Raw genomic sequence first — 22,468 nt, forward strand, 5'->3', positions numbered from 1 at the left:
GATGAATGGAAATGGGTTAAATTCATTTTTAAGAGCCAGCTAAATACAAGCCTAAGCTATTGGCCAAACATTTATAATTACTATTAAGTCTCTCTGGTTACATGGGAGCGGCTACTGGGACACAGAGAAACTGCCTACACGTGTCCTGTGGAGGATGCACACACATATGGGTCACAGAAACTGCCTACACGTGTCTTGTGGAAGATGCACACACACTTATGGGACACACAGAAACTGCCTACACGTGTCCTGTGGAGGATGCACACACATATGGGTCACAGAAACTGCCTACACGTGTCTTGTGGAGGATGCACACACACATACGGGACACAGAAACTGCCTACACGTGTGTCCTGTGGAGGATGCACACACATACAGGACACACAAACTGCCTACACGTGTGTCCTGTGGAGGATGCACACGTATATTAGTTAATAGTAAAAATAACCCTCAAGTGAATCATTGTGCAGAAAACAGGACGCTTCTCATCAAAGTCCAAATAGCTCACTTAGCTTAGGGATTAAAAAATTAGACTCTGTCAACTGTCAAGTCTGTACGATGAGGAAACTGGCTTTGTCTTGGCACAGTTTCTGTCTGCTTCCCTGGTGTCATCTGCCTGGTCTCTGTAGGCCCTGCTGTAGTTGTCACACTCACAGGAAACCTTTCACCAAGGTCTCCAGAGAGTGGAACTTCAATTTGTGGCCCATTGACACCTGGGCTTGACATCACCGTGCTGCTCAGTGGGAAAGAAGGCACAAAGAGGAACCTGGTGGGCCTTACATCACATACAACACAGGACCCCACTCAAGTGTGAAACATTTGGACCCGTTAATTATCACAACAGCATGGAACAGTTGTCAGAAATGGAAAAGCTGTGTCTACGAGGTTAAACAACTTGTCCAGATCTACACTTAGCCAGTGGCAGGTGGGATTTGAACCGAGCTTCTGGGGTCTACTCATAATCACAGTGTCTATCAGAGGGTGATGTTGCCCGTAGTTCCTTCACTGGGGGATGCTCAACCCTCACAGTTCCCTCTGAAGCAGTAGCTGGGCTCTCAAATCTCTCTAGAGATCAAAGCTATATTTTGTTTCTGAGCCCCTTGGGTGTGTTTCTGGTTCTTAGAACTCGGTACCTTTCCTGTAGCATCCTGTCTCATCTGATGGAGCTGCTCATTCAACACAGTAGCTGCCAGCCACTGTGACACTTTGCATTTTAAAATGCAAATTGAGTTGCAAATCCTTCCTAAGTGCACAATGGCTATGTGTAGCTACAGGTAGCGAGTGGCTCCCAAACGGGATTGCGTGCGTGGACACAATATGTCCACTGTGTTAGAGTAGAGGTCAACACATCTGTATTTGGACTTGGGCCTCCATCAGCTCTTCCCTTGCTTTCCCACAGTCTGTGAAGGAAAAGGCAGGAGGTTGGCCGTGGACACTCGAATGATACTCCCAACACAAGTATCGTCCTTTGGGTGAGATAGCTCCAGGAGTATTATCTGTTGCTATGTAACAGTCTCCTTAGACTCAGGGGCTTAGGGTGACAAATGCCCCATGGTTTCTGTGAGTCAGAAACTCAGGAGCAGCTGAGGTGGATGGTTCAGGGGTGGGGTGGGGGCGTGTCTCAGAAAGCCGCAATCCAGATATGGGCTACGTTGTAGTCATCTGAAAACCTGATTGGGCAGGAGGATCTGTTTCCAACAGGGTGCATTCACGTGCCTGGAAACTTGGCTCTAGCCCTTGGCAAGAGGCCTCCGTTGCTCACCTCACGGATTAACGTAGAAATGTGTGCCCTCGCGAAAGCAGCAGGCGGCCCAGAGTCAGTGATCCAAGAGAGCCAGGTAGAAGCTATGACGCCTTTTATGTCCTGGCTTTGGAAGTCACACAGTCTCTTTTCACAGCGTCTCCTTAGTCATGGATATGGGTCAGTCAACTCCACAAAGGCAGGAATGGCAGGAGAGGCCAGACTCCCTGGAAGCTGTCTCAGTCTACTTTCACAGCTGACAGGACGCCTGAGACAGGCGCAGGGAGCCAGGCTTTATTTTGACTTGAGGTTCTGTCCTTATCTGGCCCATTAAGGGACAACATGGGGGCATGCTGGAGCAAAGTTGCTCCCCTAGTGGTGTCCAGTATGCAGAGAGAGACAAGGGGTCAGGGACAAGCACAACTTTGCAGGGTACACCGCAGTGACCTATTTCCTCAAACTAGGCCCCACCTCTGTGGTTTACCACTTCCCAATAATGCTGTCTTTAAAAATCCATTAAGGGGTTAATACTCTGATTAGGCCAGAGGCCTCAGGATTCAGTCACTTCCCCAAAACTGTTGGCAATCAAGCCTTTAAAACCTAAACCTTGGGGCTGGAGAGATGGCCCAGAAGTTAAGAGCACTGACTGACCTTCAAGAGGTCCTGAGTTCAATTCTTAGCAACTACATGGTGGTTCACAATCATCTATAATGAAATCTGATGTCCTCTTCTAGAGTGCAGGCAATCATGCAGACAGAATACTGTAAACTTACTGAATAAAATCTTTTTTTTTTTTTTAAAGCAAAACCTGGGGCTGGAGAGATGGCTCAGTGGTTAAGAGCTTTGCCTGCTCTTCCAAAGGTCCTGAGTTCAATTCCCAACAACCACATGGTAGCTCACAGCCATCTGTAATGAGACTTGGTGCCCTCTTCTGGCCTGCACTGTATACATAATAAATGAATAAATCTTTAAAAAAAAAAAAAAAAACCTAAGCCTTAGCCTGGCCATGGTGGCGCACACCTTTAATCCCGGCACTTGGGAGGCCAAGGCAAGAGGATCTCTGCGACTTTGAAGCCAGCTTGGTTTACAGAGTGAGTTCCAGGACAGCTAGCGCTGTTATACAGAAACCCTGTCTCAAAAAAAAAAAAAAAAAAAAACCCAAGGGTTGCAAGGGGATGGGAGTGGGGCGGGCGGGAGACACCCAACAAAATACTAAAACCAAAACCAAACAAAACCCAAGCCTTCGGGAAGTGGGTACTTCATGTCCAAACCAAAATAAAAACCATCTTTCAGGTTGGTGACCGCACCCTTTGTTACCTCCCAGTCCTACGCTGGGGTTTATTTGTCTGGCAAGCTTACACTGACTGGTGTATTTCTGAGAACTGAACAAGGGGTATAGTATTGTACTATTCTTAATTTACAATCTGCCAGTTTCCAGAAACTCTTGGAGCAGTGGCCCCTCCGCTGGACATTTCTTTCACGAGGCATGGAAAAGCTTACATGTCAGACAGATATTCCTGTGTCTGTATTTGCTATGAAGCTTTGGGGAGTAGGCAGAACTCCCAAGATGGCCCCAAGAGTTCTTCCCTCCTCCATGACGTATGCACACTTGATGAATCCCTTCTCCCTCGCTTTTAAATGTTTATTATCTTATAATTAAACTTTTTAAAAAATCTCATGTGCATTGGTGTTTTGCCTACATATATGGTATATCTGTGTGAGGGTGCAAGATCCTTTGGAACTGGAATTATAGACAGATGTGGGGATGCCACATAGGTGCTGGGAATTGAACCCCGGTCCTTTGGAAGAGCAGCTAGTATGTGTGTGGGACCTTGTGTGTGTATTACATGTGAGTGCTAGTACCCTCGAAGTTCTGAGACATCTTATCCCCCAGAACTGGAGTTACAGGCAGTCCAGAGCTATCTGAAATGGGTACTGGGAATGGAACCTGGGTCCTCTGACAGAGCGGCTGGTGATCTTAACCATTGAGCCATCCTTCCAGGTTCTAATTCTCTTTCCTTGATGTGCGTAAGTGTCTTCTCTCGATGTGCGTTTGACCTGTAAATTATGTAGGATGCCCCTGGGTTTATAACAGGTTACATTAGATAGCACAGGTAGAAGGAGTTTGCAGATGTATTAATGTCCCCAATTAGTTGACTCATGAGTTAGGAAGAGAGATTATCCTGGGTGAGCCTGACTTAGCTGGTCTCAACAAAGCAAGGTACCATGCGTTTGACAGCTTTGAGAAATTAATTTTGCCAATAGTCACGTGAGCATAGTCACATGAGCATAGAACAGGACTTTTGCATCCAAGAGACCTTGATTACAGCCATAGGAGACCCCGAGCAAGCCAGTTAAGCTGAGCAGCTGCTCTTGGACTCCATGGTAATGCCAAACAATGTATAGGTATTGTTGTAACCTGATACTTTTGTGGTTATTTGTTATGCAACAGAAAACTGGTACAGAGTCTCTTACCTCCCTTGGCCTAATGATTGCCTCATCTTGCAAATAGGATAATAGTCTCCCTTTTGAAAGGTGCTTATATTGGCCAAGTGTGGTGGCTCATCCCTCTAATCCCAGCACTGGAGAAGCAGAGGTGTGGGGGGGGTCTCTTTGGGTTCCAGGCCAGCCACGGCTATCCTGAGAGCCTGCTTTTGTACCCTCTCACCCCACAAAACAAAACAAGAGCAGCAGCAGCAGGTAGCCCACAGGAAGTGGTCGCTGTGGGTCAAATCCCAGAAAAAAGTCTTCACCTACAGTATTTTATGAAACAGAGGCTGCCAATTCCCATTTACGGAATCAGAAACTAGGGCTTGGAGATCTTAAATAACTTGAGCCTGCTAAGCTCACCAAGCTGACACACGTGGCTTTGACTCCAGGATTGCCGCCTCCTGGATCCAGCTACAACTGGAGGCGCTTTTCTTCACCTTAAGACACCTCTGAAAAATATGTGGATGGCAGTGTGAAGAGACTAAATACAAGTACAGAGTAAATACACAATACATACAATGTATGTGTGCCCAGGCATAACTGTGGGCAGCATACCCCAAGGTATGCTCACAGCCAAGGTCAGAGAAGTGGCTCACGGATGAATCTGGTGGGGATGGGCTTCACCTTAGTACCCCACACTCCCTATATTTTGACAGGGTATCATTTAGCTCAGCCTGGCTTTGAACTCACTATATACCTAGATGATGACTCTGAATTTGTTTGTGGTTTTTGTTTGTTTGTTTGTTTTTTGAGACAGGATTTTGTTGTGTAGTACTAGCTGACCTGGAACTTGCTCTGTGGACCAGGCTGGCCTCGAACTCACAGAGATCCTCCTGCCTCTGCCTCCTGAGTGGTGCTGGGATTAAAAGTGTGCGCCACCCCCACTCTCCACCCGGCCACCTTGAATTTCCAAAACCCTGATTCTAACCCCTGATTCTGACTCAGCCTCTTGAGTGCTAGGATTGCAGGCACGTGCCAGCACGCCTGCTTTATGCGTCTTTGTGCAGGCTGGGCAAGTGCTGTACCAACTGAGCTCCAGTCCCAGTCCCCTCCCCCACTCCCTGCTAAAATACTCTTTAGCTGGGGTTTATTCATGAGGAACTTAGCCACAAGGCTCTGCCTTCCCCAGAATTTTGTTCGCACTCCTACCCCACAACCCCCACCCACCACAAGCAGCCAGCTGCAGCAGGTGTTTGCCACTTTACCCACTAAAAGTTACTGTGTTACCACTACCCTTACTTCAGCCCTTTGGGGGCGGGTCTGGAACAGGCCAAACCTAACAAGGAGAGAGAGAAGGAGGGGGGAGAGAGGGACGGAGGGAGAGAAAGAGAGAGAGGGAGGGAGGGAGAGAAAGAGAGGGAGGGAGGGAGAGAAAGAGAGAGAGGGAGGGAGAGAAAGAGAGAGAGGGAGGGAGGGAGAGTGGGAGGGAGAGAGGGAAAGGAGGAAAGAGTAGAGTATAGGACTCGCCCTAAACAAAACCTATATTGTCGCACTGATTTTACTTCCCCATTCTTTTCTCCCTTGATATCTTCATGGTCTATGATCTCAGACATCCACATCCTCCCCAGGGAGGGAAATGTCTGAAAATTGCACCATGCTGTTGTTCTAAGTAATTTCTCTTTGCAGAAAACCTAATTCAACAGAAACAAAAGAGAAGTAGCCCAAGGTCAGTCCTTAAACGGGAGTCCTTATTTCGTGAGTGATAGGACTTCAGCCATTGTGAGAGATGGGGAACTGGAATTGGGGGACCAGATGTCTGTCTTGTCCTCCCTTTGGGCCTGCATCCTCCCACTCTGTTCTACCTCCAACACACACATTCCATCTGTAGCCTAAGTGTGGTATGACAGCTAACATAACCTGGGAACCCCATGCTTTGTGTTAGGAGTGCAGGCCAGGCTGTGCCATCAACCTGCTATGAGCTTAGCCTCCTCTCTTGTAACCTCGGTTTACCCTTTTTCAAGAGGGGGAAAGAATGAGTACTAGGGTAGTACAACTTCTGACTTCTTGTTAGAGTCATACGGGAAGTTTGTCAATAGTACAGATGCCCAGTCCCCTCTCCACAGAGATTTCAATCCAATTGATCTGTGGGGTGGCCTGGAAGGATCTGTCTGTTTGTCTGTCTGTCTATCTGAGATAGGGTTGCTCTATGTAGTCTTGACTGTCCTGGAACTCGTGCTGGTGCTGGGACTAAATGCATTTGCTACCACATCCACTAAGGACAGCTAATTTTTACAAATAACTGAGTCTAGTGAAGTAAGCGGACCCATGAGTGGACTTTAGAGACTTCATAAATTTCTTGGAGATATGTAGAACTGACTGCGTAAACCTGGAGAGAGCTCCAAAGACATGAAAAAGATTTTCTTGAAGGATTCGGATCACCTTTTCACAGCATACTGTTTGTGAGGGGAACAGTGCCACCTGGTGGTTTTTCTTTGCACTTGCAAGCCATTATCTGGCAATGCAATCCAGTTCCTTTTAACATGGAGCCCCAATTTATTATGCAAGACATTGCGTTACAGAGAGATAAATAAATGATAACCCCATTTCCATATGGACCCCCACAGACTAGAGAGGACAACCCAATACAGGATTGATAGAATACCAACTTGGTAGAATACAAGATGGAAGCCTGTGGCTAGGGCGGGCTTCACGAGTGTGTGAAGCCCTTAGAACAACTCTGGCTGGCCCTGAGTTCATCATCTCCTGTCTTGAAATTACTAATAAGATTTGAATTTAGGGGGCTCGTGGATTTTCATTTTACACTGGAAAGTTGAGAATTCCTATGGCATTTTCCTGGATCTGGATGGCAGAGCGATGGAGGAGGGAAGGGGAAGGAGGCTTTGCTGTGGAAGAAGCGATAGGGCCCCCAAGCCTTGATGATGGGATTGCCTGCTGGGGAAGGAGACTGGAGACCCAGTGCTGTGAGGACAACGGGCAGGAAAAGCTTTCGCATCAGAAGATGCAGACTCCAGTCAAGGGGTAAATCCACCACCTGCCCTGCAGCTGGAACTCAAGACCTTGGAGCGGGAACATTGGTTATAAGGTAGACAACAGAGCTGCAGGCCTGGTCCTGGGCTCAGACCAGCCTTGAGGCGCAGCCGAGCACAACTAAATGGCCCTCGAGCCCAACTCTGGACTCTCCTTTGGCTTCTCCTTGTATCAGCGTCACTATGGGACGGTGATACAAAGTCTTTGAGGCACATATTCATGCTAGGGATATAGCTCATCAAAAATGTACCTGCATTTCTTAGCCAAGATTCACTGTCAGGGCCACGTGGGCTTTGAGTAAGCTTCCTCCTTGTCTTTCACGGTGAATTTGAGCTTGTCGATAGTAGATGACAGAAATCAGTGAAAACCAGCTGGGCAGTGGTGGCACACACCTTTAATCCCGGCATTTGGGAGGCAGAGGCGGGTGCATCTCTGTGAGTTCGAGGCCAGCCTGGTCTACAAGAGCTAGTTTCAGAACAGGCACCAAAGCTACAGAGAAACCCTGTCTCGGGGGTCGAAAAGAAAAGAAAAAGATTGTTGAGTCCCTCTCTCTCTCTCTTTCTCAAGACAGGGTTTTTATGTGTGTAACAGCCCTGGGTGTTCTGGAACTCACTCTGTTGACCAGGCTGGCCACAGACTCACAGAGATCTGTCTGCTTCAGCATCCCGATGGCTGGACCTAAAGACGTGTGCCACCACCACCAAGCATGAACAAATCTTATTGTTGTTTTCATATGGGACTTTCCACCCTTGTGGGTGGGAGGTCTTACAGAAAATGAGCTCTTCCTCCAAGGGTTAAGGAAAGTTCCAGCTCATTAGAGCTTTGAACCCACACTTCAGAGGGGATTTGGCATGTTCAGGGTGGTATGGCCGGAGACTGAGCCCATATTTCAAATCAGTTCTCCCTACCAGGCAAGACCGGAGACTGGCACTCACTGTCTGTCTTTGGTTTTCACAGCCCAAGCCAGGATCCTACCCAGTCTCCTTTTCCATATAAGCCCAGAGCAGGCAGGGAAAGGGAAGGGTGACCAGAGAGGGGCTGTGTTTCCAGCCATGGCTCCATGCTCAGAGACCGGTTTCTCAGTTCCATTATTGCCCACTTGTCCCATAACTTCTGTCTGCCTTGGTCTGGGAAAGTTTTGGTCTGAAGAGAGCCTATGTTTGCCTCTGTATCTGTGATATTTTCTTGCAACTTGCTGGCTGCCAGGGTTTTCAGATGTCTGCCAGGCTTAAGATGTCTGCTCTCTCCAAGGGCGTTTCTTCTCTACAGAGTCCTAAAGATACCTGCTCTATCAGATGCTGAGATGAACAGGATCTGGGGAGCACCCAGCAGCACCCCATTGCCCCACACCCCCTGCCAGTTCTCATTCACCTCTACTTAGACTGTAGAGCAATCTTTATCCTCAGGCTGCTTCCTACTGGGCCTGAAGGAGAAGTGGCTATGGGTAATCAAAGAGGACAAAGCTTGACTTCTGTCCCAGGCCACTGCCCAACTGCTAATATTGTGGGCCAGAGATCAAACCCAGGAAAGGGTACCATAGGGTGCGTAGCCAGGGACTGATGCCTAGCTCTAAGAGGGACCCCAGATAGGATCAGCGCCTAAGACAAGCTAGCAGAATTCTTGTGACTTGTTTTCAAGTGGGGACACAGATGTCTGGAGGGCAAATCCCCTGGGCATGGATCCTCAGCGTCTGTCAAGGGCTCAGGAAAACCAGAAAGAGACAAAGACAGAAGGATGGAGCTACAGGGTTACAACAAACCAAACCAAACAGGAAACACCCCACACCGTGAAGACATTAGAACATCACTCTTGATTGACAGTTGAGGCTAGCAAGCGGCCTGAGGACAGGTGAGAAATCCCCTTCCCTCCTGCCCTTTTACAGCAAAGGGTCAAGTATGCTCCCTAGGGACAGCTGCAGGCGGGCGTCAGCCTCAGGTGGCAGCGGGGCCTAGCTGGGGCAGAAGAGGTGGAAGTTGGTGCGCGTGAACTCGTGGTGGATGCTCTCGAGAAGCGCGTCTGCATCAGGGGCAGGCTCGTGCGTGTCGGGCGGCCGCGGCCGCGCGCTGTATTCCGGGGTGTAGGTGAAAGAGAAGGCGCTGGGGTAGAAGAGCGCATCCGCACGCAGCAGGCTCACGGGCACCGTAATGGGAGCGCGCAGCCAACGCCAGTCGCTGCCGAAGGCCGCCACGTCTGGCACCACGCACACCAAGGACCGCGGGCTTCTGTGGGTGGGATATGGAGAACAGATTGACAAACATTACAACCTCTGCGCCTTGGGGCCAAGCTGTCCTCCTCCTCTCCCCTCCCTGCCATCGGTACCTGAACATGGTTTCTGCTTCCACGTCTCCAAACCACACCTTGAGTCCAGCGTGGAAATTCTCTCCGTGCAGCTCCAGCGTGGCCACATCACCTCCGCCGCTCAGCTGGGGGCGGAAGGGACCAGATGTAGGTGACTGGGGAAGGTGTGTGGGGGGTAGGGGTGGGAGCCTCCCGGGTCCCAGGGCAGGCAGGCCACACTCTGCAGTTCACCTCCAGCGTGCTGATGAGGGGCACTGGAGTGACAGGTTCCCGGGTACAGGCCAGGCTGGTGCTGAAGGAGAACTCCACCGACTCCGTGCCGATGATGGTCCAGCAAGAACTGTCATTGAGCAGCGCCCTGTTGGCCTCCTTGGGACAGAGGGAAGCCTGGCAGGAGGTCCAAAGGATGGAACTGAAGCTTCGCTAGTGGTTCAGCCTTATCAAGTTTCCCTCCTAAGCTTTCCCGTTTATCTGCTCCAGGGAGCTTGAGTGTGACCCCCATACTGTATGGGATGTATATTCAAACCCATTCTTCTTTTAAAACAATATTTTTTATTTATACTGTGTATTTATATGTGTGTGTGTGTGTGTGTGTGTGTGTGCGCGCGTGTGCGCGCGCGCGCGCCCACGTCCACACACTTGAGTACTAATGTGGAGAATCTTCTTCAATTGCTCTCCACTTTATTTTTGAGACAGTCTGTCACTGAACTTGACGTTGGTTCATTTGGCTAGATTGGCTAAGAAAAGCCCTGGAATTCTCCTGGCTTTGCCTCCCAGGTGCTGGGATTACAGGTGTGGGCCACCGTGTTCAATTTTTAAAAATAGATGTGAGTGCTAGGGTATTGAATTCAGGTGCCAGAGTTGGCACACCAGGTTATTACCAACTAGCCATTTCCCCAGCTCCCTTAGAGAGCACTAAATCCTTGAACCAGCTTAGTGTCTCTCTCTCTCTCTCTCTCTCTCTCTCTCTCTCTCTCTCTCTCTCTTTCTCTCTCTCTCGTTTTTTTAAAATATTTATTTATTTATTCATTTATTTATTATGTATACAATATTCTGTCTGTGTGTATGCCTGCATGCCAGAAGAGGGCAGCAGACCCCATTAGAGATGGTTGTGAGCCACCATGTGGTTGCTGGGAATCAAACTTAGGACCTTTGGAAGAGCAGGCAATGCTCTTAACCTCTGAGCCATCTCTCCAGCCCCGTCTCTCTCGTTTTTTGAGACAGGGTTTCTCTGTGTAGCTTTTGGAGCCAGTCCTAAAACTAACTCTAGACCAGGCTAGCCTCGAACTCACAGAGCTCTGCCTGCCTCTGCCTCCCGATTACTGGGATTAAAGGTGTGCATCACCACCACCTGGTGAAACAGTTTAATTTCTAATAACCTAGTTTTCTTTTTTTCTTTTCTTTTCTTCCCCCCCTCTCTCTTTCTTTTTCTTCTTCTTCTTTGAGACAGGGTGTCTCTGTGTAACCCTGGCTGTCTTGGAACTCACTCTGTAGACCAGGCTGGCCTTGCACTCAGAGATCTGCCTGCTTCTGCCTCCTGGATGTTGAGATTACAGATGTGTGCATCATCTGGCTATAGTTACTGTTTTCTATATTTTATGATTCTATCTACTAACATTCTTGAATAATATTTTTTGGAAGAAATATTACTTAATAATTATTGTTTTCCACACTAAAATTTTTGTGCCTTGACACCCTATAACTTTGTTCAGTAATATTAAATGCTATTTCCTACTATGATTTTGTTTATATTCTGCAATTTTTTCTTTTTATGCATGTATATGTGAATCTGTTTATATGTGTGTGACTTTCAGAGGCCAGAAGAGGGTGTCAGATCCCCTAGAGCTGGAGTTACAGGTGGTTGTGAAGTTGTGGCCCACTATGTGGGTGCTGGGACTTGGACTTGGATCCTCTGGAAGAGCAACAAGTTCTCTTACCTACTGAGCTATCTCTCCAGTTCATATAGTCTGCAATTTCATATCCCAACATCTAAAAGCCCTTGGGAAGGGGTATTGTTTACTAACAGTAATTACAGTGCTTTTCTACATTCTGTGACTCTACTCTTTCATGGATGGCACTATTGCATGAGAAACAGCAACCTTTGTGGACAAGATCTTACATCCTACGGCCTCTGGATTCTTCCTAATGTGCTTGACAGTCTCTGTTTCTCACCTGGAACCGCACCACCTTCTCTGTGGCAAGGCATAAGTAGGTGCCACCCCCTCCTGGAGTGTCACCTGGGAACTGGAATGCGCACTTGTGCAGCTGGGATATGGGTTCATCCACGTCAAGGAGGGCACACTGCTTGGCTACTTTGCGGATGATCTGCAGCAGAGGGGTGTCAGGAAGAGGGGTGGCAAGGTGCGGGGTTCCCCAGAGGCTGGCTGCTCTCCCAGCCAGGCAGTTCTATTCTGATAGCCATGAGGTCACGGGCACACTCCCATGAAGCACTAAGAGAGAATCGGTGTCTTTAGACCTTCAGGCCTTACCGCCCCCAGCCCTGCTCACAGTGGTCACGCTTCTGTACTGATCTGTGGTTACCCGTGTGGATACAGAGTCCTTTCTCATACCATAGGAGGCAGTGTGACGCCTGTGACTGTACAGACGAGCTGCACCAGGGAGCCATAGCGGATGTAACCTTCCTGGGGTGGAAAGTCCCCTTGGGAACGGTGCTCATCAGCTAGAGATGAAAGAAAGGGGCAAAGGCTTCAGAATTTCTGCCCCAAATCCTGCTTCTCCACTTCTGGCTTGGTGTCACACCACAGCTGGAAGAAGCGAAGACTAGGGATCTAGTCCTGGAGAGGTAATCTGTGGTCATCCCCACAAAGGTGTGCACCCTGGGCCAGCCATTTACTGGCTTAAGGGGAAAGGGCATAGCCACAGGGATTAAAATGCAGTGGGTGAGCCTAGGCGGTGGTGGGGGGCAAACCTTTGTCCTCCCCTCCCGAGGCTCAGTTACACTGGTTTACCTTCTAGAAATGTTGATTAAATATGCTATCACAGATGGAGCCCCCAGCCCGCGCCTGCTCTATGATTACCTAGGTGGAGTGTGAAGGCAGCCCACTGTCTTGCGCTGGCCACAAAGGCCCCGTCTTCCACAGAGAGGTAGCGTGTGGACACTGTCTGGGAGCGCAGGCGGTTGAAAAGAGAGACCTTGGAGCCCGAGGAGATGCACACTGTGAGGGGAGTGGGATCAGTGCCTTGGCCTCGTGTGGTCCCTCGGTCTCCTCAGACCATCTCCTGTCCTCTGTGACAGCCTGCCTACTCTGCCCCCTGGCCTGGACATGATGGGGATTGGAATTTCCCAGACGGTTAGCTAGGGCCCGCTCTAGTTCTGAATTCTGAGCTTGTCAGCTCCCCGGCGTGAACGGACATCCTTCAGTTCAGTGGACTGAGATCATCAAGTCACTCGGCCTGCTTGGCCGTAGGTACTGTGCTGGGAGCTGATGGTGTGCACTGGGCCCAGCTTTGCTCTGAGTGAGTTCACGGGTCTTCATGGAGGACTTCAATACCAAATGCAAACACTAGGCTGAGTTCAGGAGGCCTCCTGGGGCTGGGAAGTGGGAAGCAGGTAGGGGTGGCACAGGCGGCCAGCCTCTAAGCACAGATCACGTGTATGAAAGAACAGGGGAATTTTTCGAGAGCTCAGTGTGTCTTCCAGCCTATGGCATGTGCTCAGAGACCCAGCTTTATTTTCTCACTGACTTAGACCAGTCAGGGATATGGCCCTGGGCAGTGTCTTCCTCTCTGCTCCCAACGCTGGACAGACTCTTGGCATGCCATTTATACCTAGTCCAGGCACCCTTCCATTGAATTTATTATACAATAGGTCCGTCTGTCCTTCCTCCCTCTCTTCCTTCCTTTCCTTTTTCTATATGTGTGTGCACGTGTGTGTGTGTGTGTGTGTGTGTGTGTGTGTGTTACTGTCCACCTTATTTTCTGAGACACAGGTTCTCACTGGATTGAGAACTTACTATTTTTCTAGAGCTTTCTGACCAGAGAGCTGAGAAGGATTCCCCTGTCCCTACTTTCTCAGTGCTGGGGTCACATTCAGCTTTTATGGGGACCCAGATTCAGACCCCGCTGCTTGTGTTTAAGCACTTCACCCACCAAGCTGCCTCCCCATCCTTTACTTTCTAAATATGTGTATCAACTCAGTCGATTCTCTTATTTCCAGCTAAGGGATCAGTCTGTGGAAGATCAGGCAGCTAGCAAACTTCAGGGCAGGGCTCAAACCCAGACCGCCAGATTCTACACGATGTCACCACGCCATCCACGTTTCCTGAATACCAAGGGCCACCTAGAACACTGCGTGGATCGGGGACACAACTCCCTTAAGGTCATTTTTAATTGGCCAGGGTTTGGTACCTGCCTGCAGATTTTATCTGTTCTTAGCCCCCCCCCCCCCACTATCATCCTCAAATCTGGTGCCTGTTCTCTTTCCTGCATCACCTGGGGGATCTTCATGTATGTGCGTGACTTTTCTCTTGGTCTTGGCCAGCCACTTACCCCCCAGACTTCTCCCTTCTTTCGACTCAGTCTCCACTTCTCCCCCTGACTCCACCCCTGCACCCTCCTCCCAGCTGAAGCTCTGGATTTGAATGGCACCCTCCCGCTCCACCCCCTCTCACGGTCTGTATTTTTCAGCGACTGCTTCTTCTGTGAGGGCTTGGAGATCACCTTGATGAGGCGACTATGGAAGGTGCCCAGCTCCCGGCCTCCTCGCAGCACAAGCCGCAGCACTAACCGGAAGTGCTTCCTCTTATCGGCGTCGGAGATGTACAGGGTCTTGGCACAACCAAATTCCTACGGGACTCATGGGGATGGGGCCCGTCTTATTTCAACTCTGCTAGCGGATGAGCCAACCTTCCGCAGTTAGGACGTGCGTCCCATCAGAGACGACAAGAAACCGCACTATCTAGGCTCTGGATCAGAACCCACCCTCTGGCCTCCCCGCTAGTTATCTCTTGGCTTCTGGAGAGGACTGGGGAAGTTCTCCTTTGCAAAGAAGAGGCAAGAACTGGATAGTCTCTCATTCAGTCTCACCCTTGAGTCCGGCTGCTCTTCGAAATTCAACTTCTGCGTCTCAGGAGCATTGCCGGACGCGCCATCCAGTCCCATGTAGCCGCAGACCGTGGGTCCGGTTTCCGCAGACTGGTGGGCTAGAAAAAGACAGGAATTAATCCTAGGATTGGGGAAACTCCGGTAGCAGTCAAACTTAGTTCTTGCCGCCAGAGGGAGCAACGAGACTGCCACTGCAAACGGCTGGACTCCTGGCCCCTGCTGAATTAGTTGGTCCTACCTGCAGAGAACAGTCCCCGAGGGCGCTCTCACCTTGGTCTTGCAGCGGCTTCACCCTCCAGCCTGGACCGGCGAGGTAGACACAGGGCGGTGGACAGAAGAACCTGGAAACGCGTAGAGAACTGGATATATCATTTTCACTGTCTCGAAAGTGTCTCAAAGAGACATAAACCCTAGCCGGGCGGTGGTGGCGCACGCCTTTAATCCCAGCACTCGGGAGGCAGAGGCAGGCGGATCTCTGTGAGTTCGAGACCAGCCTGGTCTACAAGAGCTAGTTCCAGGACAGGCTCCAAAGCTACAGAGAAACCCTGTCTCGAAAAACCAAAAAAAAAAAAAAAAAAAAAAAAAAAAAAGAGACATAAACCCAAAGAATCATAATTCCCTCTCCTCCCCTAATGGAGTGAATCCCTTTAACACAGAACATTTTTTGTTTATTAAACCCTGTCAGTCCCGCCCACTCCATCTTCGGAACATATAATCCGTTGGCTTCATACCACCTCCGTCCTAACTGCTACCTCCTGCCTTCCCCACTCTCAGCCTTGCAACTCTCTTTCCCTTGTCACTGGCCCTATTTGAACTTGTTTTTCACACAGCAACCATATTACTACTACTTCTTCTTCTCCTTCTTCTTTTCTCGAGACAGGGTTTCTCTGTAGCATTGGTGCGTGTCCTTGCTCTGTAGCATTGGTGGAACTTGCTCTGTAGACTAGGTTGGCCTCAAACTCATAGAGATCTGCCTGTCTCTGCCACCTGAGATTAAAACGGCCCATCTACCAGATTACTTCTTATAATAACAGTTGGCTTGGCTGATAAAATGCTTGCCAGGGCAAATCTGACAACTGAGTTTAATCCCCAGAACTCACTGAAAGGTGGAAGAAGAGAACCAACCACACAGCGTTGTCCTCTGACCTTCACACGAGTTGTAGCACACACACACACCAACAACAACAATGAAAATAACAGTCAAGGGGCAGGAGAGACGGCTCAGAGGTTAAGACTGCTGGCTGCTTTTCCAGAGGTCCTGAGTTCAATTCCCAGCACCTACATGGTGGCCCAGAACCATCTATAATGGAATCCTATGCCCTCTTCTGGTGTACAGACATGCATGTAGACAAAGCACCCATAAACATAACATATGTAAATAAATAAACCTTAAGAAAACAGTTAAACTAAATTGGGTTTGGTGTCTCATTCCTGTAATCCTAATCCCGGCACTGGGCACTGAAGGGGATGGGGCCTGAGACAGGAGAATTACTGTGGGTTCAAGTATAGCCTGAGTTATAAAGCCAGAGTCTGTCTTATTACCCCCAAATATAAACAAATTAAGCAATATTATTAATAATGATGGAAACATGAGTCAGATTATGATATTCCTTATTAGTGGTTTAAAATCCCAAATCTTGCTGGGCGGTGGTGGTGCACGCCTTTAATCCCAGCACTTGGGAGGCAGAGGCAGGCAGAACTATGTGAGTTTGAGGCCATCCTGTTCTATAAGAGCTAGTTCCAGGACAGGCTCCAAAGCCACAGAGAAACCCTGTCTCGAAAAACAAAAACAAACAAACAAAAATCCCAAGTCTTGGGGGCTGGAGTGATGGCTCAGTGTTAAGAGCACTGGTTGTTCTTCCAGAGGACCTGAGTTCAATTCCCTGCACCCACATGGCAGCTCACAACTGCCTTTAATTTCAGTTCCAGGGGACCTAACATCCATAGCAAAATACCAATGTGCATAAAATAAAAATAAATAAATTAAAAAAATCCCGAGTCTTCACATGACCTGGGCACTTTCTGCTTCTCCTGTTTATTTTCTGCAACATTCCCCCGTTCAGTCTCTCTCTCTCTCTCTCTCTCTCTCTCTCTCTCTCTCTCTCTCTCTCTCTCTCTCTCTCTCTCTCTCTCTCCTCTACAGGACTAGCTGTACAGGACTAGTAGCTTTGAGGCCCTTGCATCTTCTGTTCCTTCTAGTTGGGACGCTTGTTGGAGACTTTTCATGGTGACTCCATTTCAGTACTGGTACCGCATTTCTGATGTCACTTCCTAAAGAGCCTTTGATCCCCTTGACCTTTTAAGCTAAAAGGTTTCTCCCCCTCTGGTTTCTACTATGTGACCCTTCTCTGTTTTCCTTGTAGCTCTCATCACAATCTAAAACATCCTGTTTGCTGATTTGTGGGGAGGTAACTGCCTCTTTCACACTTGAACGAAGATGCTATGTATCAGTCTTGTGCAGCTGGATGCTTAGTGCCCAGCAGTGACCACAGGACCCCACACATGATACCTCATAAGTAACTGAATGGATGAGTAATGTGTGGAGATGTGGGGATCTGAAAGTCACTATAAACTTCGGCTGTAGATCACAGTTGGTGGCTATAGTTGGCTGAGGAACAAGACTCTGGTTGGCCAGTACCTGAGGTGCCAGCCTTGAGGCCTCCAAGATGTCAAAGCAGCTAAATGGTGAGAGCTTTGGAAGGGTGTACAGGGCTGAAGGCTGCGGAGACCTAGGCGTGGATAGTCACCTACCGCTTCTCATTTCCGTAGGATTTCTGAGCCACCTTGGCATGCAGGATCCACACAGTCTGCTCACATCTTTGCTGCAGGCATGTGCGCACACCTTCCCGCAGGATGGTGGCATGCTCTGGGGGTGACCTAGGAATGGGGATGGGACAACCAGCCACCTGAAGGGTCAAGGGTTGTGTGGGCTGAAGCGGGAGACCCAGGGGTCCAGTCATGGGCCTGTACTCTGTGGATGACTTCCCGACTGTTGTAGTCTGGGGCCACGGCAGAAGAGCTGCCTTTGAAAGCCCTACATTTGGTCTTTATCTGGAGGTGGGCTTTGTGGAAATGGTAATTAAGCCTTCACCCCAGGAGAATAAGTAAGAAGAAACAGGCTTTGCCGGGCCCTGGGTCCAGGGCACAATCGCAGTTCCAGCAGGCAGATTGGTGTAGATGTGAATGAGGCCCCAAGCCGCATTGGTAGGATGGGAATGGATCCGAGTCTTTCTGATGCGCAAACAACACCCCTGGTGTATTGCTACAGGAGTTTTCCGTTCTTCGAATACAGGGAATCAAGAACTGGCCTTGTAGGATGACCTAGGCCAGCTCTCTGGGGTCTGTTACTTGTCAGTCTGAGGGTTTAGCAGGTGAGGATGAATTCTCACAAAACTTACACAATTAAACGGAGCATGGTGGGAAATATTTGGGAAATGAGCATTTGGGCCCTGAAGAGAGCTAAGAACTCGGAGGCTGTCCTTTGGAGTCCTTTTACCCTCTTAGCAGGACCAAGTCCCGGCCTTCCATCACTCCTGGAAGGGACAACTGAGGGCAAGAACCGGGCGCGTCCTTGGAAGCCCAGCCAGGCCGGGCAGTCGGCGGCCAGGACCGCTCCGCCTCTTGGGGCTCTCCTCTGGGAAGTGTCTCGTGTAGGATTCCAGAGCATTCCGGCTGCCGGGAGTGTCGCCGCCCTGACTCCAGCTGTAGCCGAATTCCGGCCCGCAGCTCGAGCCTGCAGCTCCGACAGTGGCAGGAGAAGGGGGCACCGCGCTTGCCCGGCCCGGGTACTCAGAGGAAGGGGGAGATTTCTCCCTGCCAGTGGGAGGGGTCGCAGCCCGCGCTCCCCCTCCCCACCCGCCCGCCCCAGGTTAAATGCAGCTGCCGCCTCGCCTCGCTCTAGCTGTCTGGCAGTCCCCACCTAGGGCAAGCTGCCCAAGCCGTTACCTGGTCCAACTCCCTAGGAGGCTTGGCCCGTCGCTCTGTAGCCGCGCCTCTGAACTGTCCCGCAGGCTCAGGTGAGTCAAAGGGCCCGGGGGCACCGAGGGGTCTGCAGGGAAGCCGGCGGAAAAAACCGTGGGGAGACTGTATTTAGCCGCCTACGTGCCCACATCTAACCTGCAGTACCGTTTCCGATGCCCCTGCAGCAAGGCCGACTAGACGTAGGCCCCTCATTCTCTCATCTCCTCCCTCTAGGTTCTGGCAGCTTCCCAAAGTGCCCATTCCCGGTCAGCTCTTGACCTCATAGACCCCTTCCTCGGGAATGCGCTTTCCCTTCCCTAAAGGCATGGGAGAAACTTTCTCTTCAATGCAAGGATTGGCTCCTTTAGGTCTAGAACTGGGGTCCAGCGTCAGTCTGGTGGACCACCACTTCAAAGTAAGCCCTTGAGTGATGACTCCCTTGGCCTTCCCTGGACTGACTTTCGTCTGGGGGAATGGCAGGTCGGGAAAGTTGAAGTTGAGGCTACTTTGACTTTCTAAGATTCCCGGGGTGCAGGTGAGGTGATACCAAGTACGTGTTGACTTAGGCCAAGAGCAGGATAAGAGGGATCACAGTCAAGAGCCAACAGAGTCTCAAAGGCTCCGTGGACCTTTACTCAGATAGTAACTCGGATGATGCCTCAGCTATGGCCCACTCCAGAAAAGGCAGCCCCTTCCTTTTACCTCCACCAGCAAGCAGCTGACATATCTTGCTAGCTCAGTCACTCTACCACGACAGGCCCTGCCAGAGGGATTTTTGTTCTACCCTGCCTGGAAAACCAGAAGGGAGAGGAATCCGGGATGGGAAGGAAGGCAGTTTGGAGCCAGAGACACACACCGGCCTTGCTCAGAATGGGCCCATTCAAGGAACTGGGGGGCGGGGCGGCGGTGGGTTAGGGGGCGCTGAACTGCTTTGCCAAGAAACAGCGACAGAAAAATGGATTGAGCAGGCTCAGCGTCCCGTGTGGGGGTGGGGTAAGGAAAGGAAGAAAGGCTTAGTGATTCCTAGGTGCCAGGGAACCTGGCGGCTCTGGAGAAAAAGAGGGGGGCCTAGGTTTAGTTCTGTCTCCGGAGCTCAGCTGGCACTCTTTTTGGGCCCCACATTTTCCATTAGTACAGTGTGTGTGTGTGTTGTGTGTCGTGTGTGTGTGTGTGTGTGTGTCTGTCTGTCTGTCTGTGTCTGTGTTCTCGTTCTCAGGGGACCTCTCTGGGCTATGCAGGAGGGTGACGACTCACCTGTTGTCCCCATGGGGTCCATGGCCGCTGGTCGATGCCCCAGCAGCTCTCTGGGCACGTCTAGTGCCTCTGTCTTCGATACCCTCCACACCTCTGCACCCCCCAACCCTCTCACCGGATATATTTCGTCCAAGCCTTATCTTCAAGGTCCCGGGGCTCCCCAGCATCCTGTTTGCTCTGGGCAGGGACACCTGCTGGGCAGATGTGGGCTTCCCACGGCCGTAGAAGCCAGACCCGGCAGGCGCCCCCTGGCGGCCTTTTCTTAGAGCAGGCCAGTAACGAAGACACGGAGGCAGTTCTTGTTCATGGCCCACTCACTGGCTTACCATAAAGACCCTAGAACCCAAAAGGGCTTGCTCTTCTCAGGGGGTCGGGGAGACAGTGGGGTTGGCTTCTCTCTGCTGAAGAAGAGAGTACGGAGCTCGTTGGCTGATTCCCAGACCAGTCAGACAGGATCCTATCCCGGTGTGGCCACTTTCCTGCTGCGTGAGGCGGGCTAGCAGCATTTAATTTTTAAAAACCTCTTTTTCTGAATAGGCGCAACCAAGCCAACAACTGCCTCGAGTGTCAGAACTGGGTAGAGAGTTAATGGCACATCGAATGAACTCATTTAACGCTGTACCTGGTATTGAGAAAAGGCTTTTTTTTGGGGAGGGGTGTCGGCAGAATGGCTCAGAGGGTAAAGGTGCTTGCTGATAAGACTGACCACCGGAGTTCAGGACGGTCTAATCCTGGGACCCACACAATGGAAGGAGAGAGCCGACTTCAACGAACTGCCTTTGACCTCCACATGTGTGTGTCATAGTGTGTATATGCACACACAATAAAAATACATGTAAAATATCTTTTTTATAAAGGCATTTATCCCCTTTTGAATTTTATATGTTTTGTCTACTCTTTACTTGGTGTCCTGTAGTTCTGCAAAATGTCATTTTCTACTAAGACTCACCTGTGAGTTTCAGCAATCTCAGGGTGGTGACATAAAAGAAAATTATAAAGCTCTTGTTTTGAGATAAGGTCTCACTATATAGCCCTGGCTGTCCTGGAGCTGACTATGTCTACCAGAGTGCCCTCGAACTCACAGAGATCTGTCTGCTTCTGCCTCCTGAGTGTGCAACCATGCTTGGCAAGACATTTGAATATACACAGAAACCAAGTGCACACCCCCTGAAATGAGAGCGAAGTCAAACTGTTGCTTTGTTACTTTCAGGCTGTGGCACCTTGGTTCTTCATCCTGCAGGCACCATGAGAGGCCTCCTTTGCTGGCCACTGCCTCTGTTCCTGTTCTTTCTCCAGCCCTGGGAAATCCAGCTCCAGACCGCAGGTGAGCTGGGGCCCAGCCCCCATCACGGGAGGAGGGGTGCAGAAACAGTTCCTTCATCCACTGCCAGCCAGCATTGCTGGGGGGGAGGAGGAGCAAGGACTTTGAAACGCTTTGGACTGGGTTTGGGCTCCCCACTTGACCCCTCATGTTGTTTCTTCACCTGGAGTATGTGGTAGAGTTTTGGGTTCATGCAGAACTGATCATCTGGTGTTGCAGTTTATTGAAGCATATTGACAATATGGAAAAATCAGGCGATTTCACATAAAACCCCTATTTGAGAATTTTCTTGAAAAAAAAAAAAGAAAGAAAGAACCTGCTAAACATCCAGTCCATTTGGGTATATAACAATATGTAGCTGGGACAACCCAGGTTAGCAGGGATACAAGGGCTTGTGATGTCACAGGCATACTTGAACCAGTTTATTCACTATATATCTGGCTGGTCCATGAAGGCATTGGAGATTGGGACATCTCTGCCCTCTTCTCAATATATAATGTCGATTCAGAACTGCCCCCAGAGCTGTATGCAGGGAAGTTGTGCATTTCCTGAGTCAGTGATGAATGAGTGGCTGTATCCAAGGCATGTTTGTTAGGCTAATATGTTGGGCGCTGTTTCATTCAGATAACAGCCTTTCTTCTGGCTTTTCTTGAGAGATCAGCTTTAGTTGACCCGAGAGAGTCTTTCCCATCTCCCCGCAGGTTCTAGGTGCTACACTGGCCCCCTGGATTTGGTGTTCGTGATTGATAGCTCTCGCAGCGTGCGCCCCTTCGAGTTTGAGACCATGCGGCAGTTTCTAGTGGGCCTCCTCCGTAACCTCGATGTGGGGCTGAACGCTACGCGTGTTGGCGTGATCCAGTATTCTAGCCAAGTACAGAGCGTGTTTCCCCTGGGCGCATTCTCGCGCCGGGAGGACATGGAGCGCGCCATCCGCGCGGTAGTGCCGCTGGCTCAGGGTACCATGACCGGGTTGGCCATCCAGTATGCCATGAACGTGGCGTTCAGTGAGGCCGAAGGTGCGCGTCCATCTGAGGAGCGAGTGCCGCGCATCTTGGTCATCGTGACCGACGGGAGACCTCAAGACCGAGTGGCTGAAGTGGCTGCGCAGGCGCGCGCCCGGGGCATTGAAATCTACGCGGTGGGAGTGCAGCGAGCAGACGTGGGCTCTCTACGTGCCATGGCTTCGCCTCCCCTGGACCAGCACATCTTCTTGGTGGAGTCCTTCGATCTCATCCAGGAGTTTGGTCTTCAGTTCCAGGGCCGGCTGTGCGGTGAGTAGGGCATCAGGCGAACTCTGGCTTGGCGGAGGCTACATTCAAGTTTGCATCATTACAGACAATCCCTCCCTCAGC

The 22,468-nt window shown here is 50.2% G+C and overlaps 2 protein-coding genes across 5 annotated transcripts in view; one reads left to right on the forward strand and one right to left on the reverse strand.

Moving 5' to 3' along the window:
* Positions 1-9,167: 9,167 nt before the first annotated feature.
* Rbpjl (recombination signal binding protein for immunoglobulin kappa J region like) lies at positions 9,168-19,817 on the reverse strand. The gene is made up of 12 exons (XM_038331202.1): positions 19,796-19,817; positions 18,527-18,629; positions 17,333-17,458; positions 14,852-14,922; positions 14,564-14,679; positions 14,149-14,323; positions 12,556-12,693; positions 12,088-12,197; positions 11,690-11,842; positions 9,749-9,904; positions 9,539-9,642; positions 9,168-9,441 (listed from the first exon to the last, which is right to left on the reverse strand). Exons 1-12 carry the CDS (start codon positions 19,815-19,817, stop codon positions 9,168-9,170), a joined length of 1,548 nt encoding a protein of 515 aa, XP_038187130.1.
* Positions 19,818-21,040: 1,223 nt separating this feature from the next.
* The window catches only part of Matn4 (matrilin 4), a 13,758-nt gene continuing 12,330 nt past the window's right edge, over positions 21,041-22,468 (forward strand). For all 4 annotated transcript variants that reach the window (XM_038331195.1, XM_038331196.1, XM_038331197.1 and 1 more), the window contains exons 1-2: positions 21,041-21,119; positions 21,818-22,387. In XM_038331195.1, coding sequence (XP_038187123.1) covers positions 21,041-21,119; positions 21,818-22,387 — 649 coding nt within the window. The remainder of the gene's footprint in view (positions 21,120-21,817; positions 22,388-22,468) is intronic.

This window comes from Arvicola amphibius, chromosome 5, assembly GCF_903992535.2.
Source record: "Arvicola amphibius chromosome 5, mArvAmp1.2, whole genome shotgun sequence".
Classification (NCBI taxonomy): Eukaryota; Metazoa; Chordata; class Mammalia; order Rodentia; family Cricetidae; genus Arvicola; species Arvicola amphibius.

Excerpts from the sequence above, each read along its gene's own strand:
- Rbpjl (XM_038331202.1), bottom strand. The coding sequence starts at position 19,817 with ATGGACCCCATGGGGACAACAG. Across the intron at positions 18,630-19,795 it reads GGACCCCATGGGGACAACAG|ACCCCTCGGTGCCCCCGGGC; the intron begins GTGAGTCGTCAC and ends GCTTCCCTGCAG. Across the intron at positions 9,905-11,689 it reads AGAAGGTGGTGCGGTTCCAG|GCTTCCCTCTGTCCCAAGGA; the intron begins GTGAGAAACAGA and ends ACCTCCTGCCAG.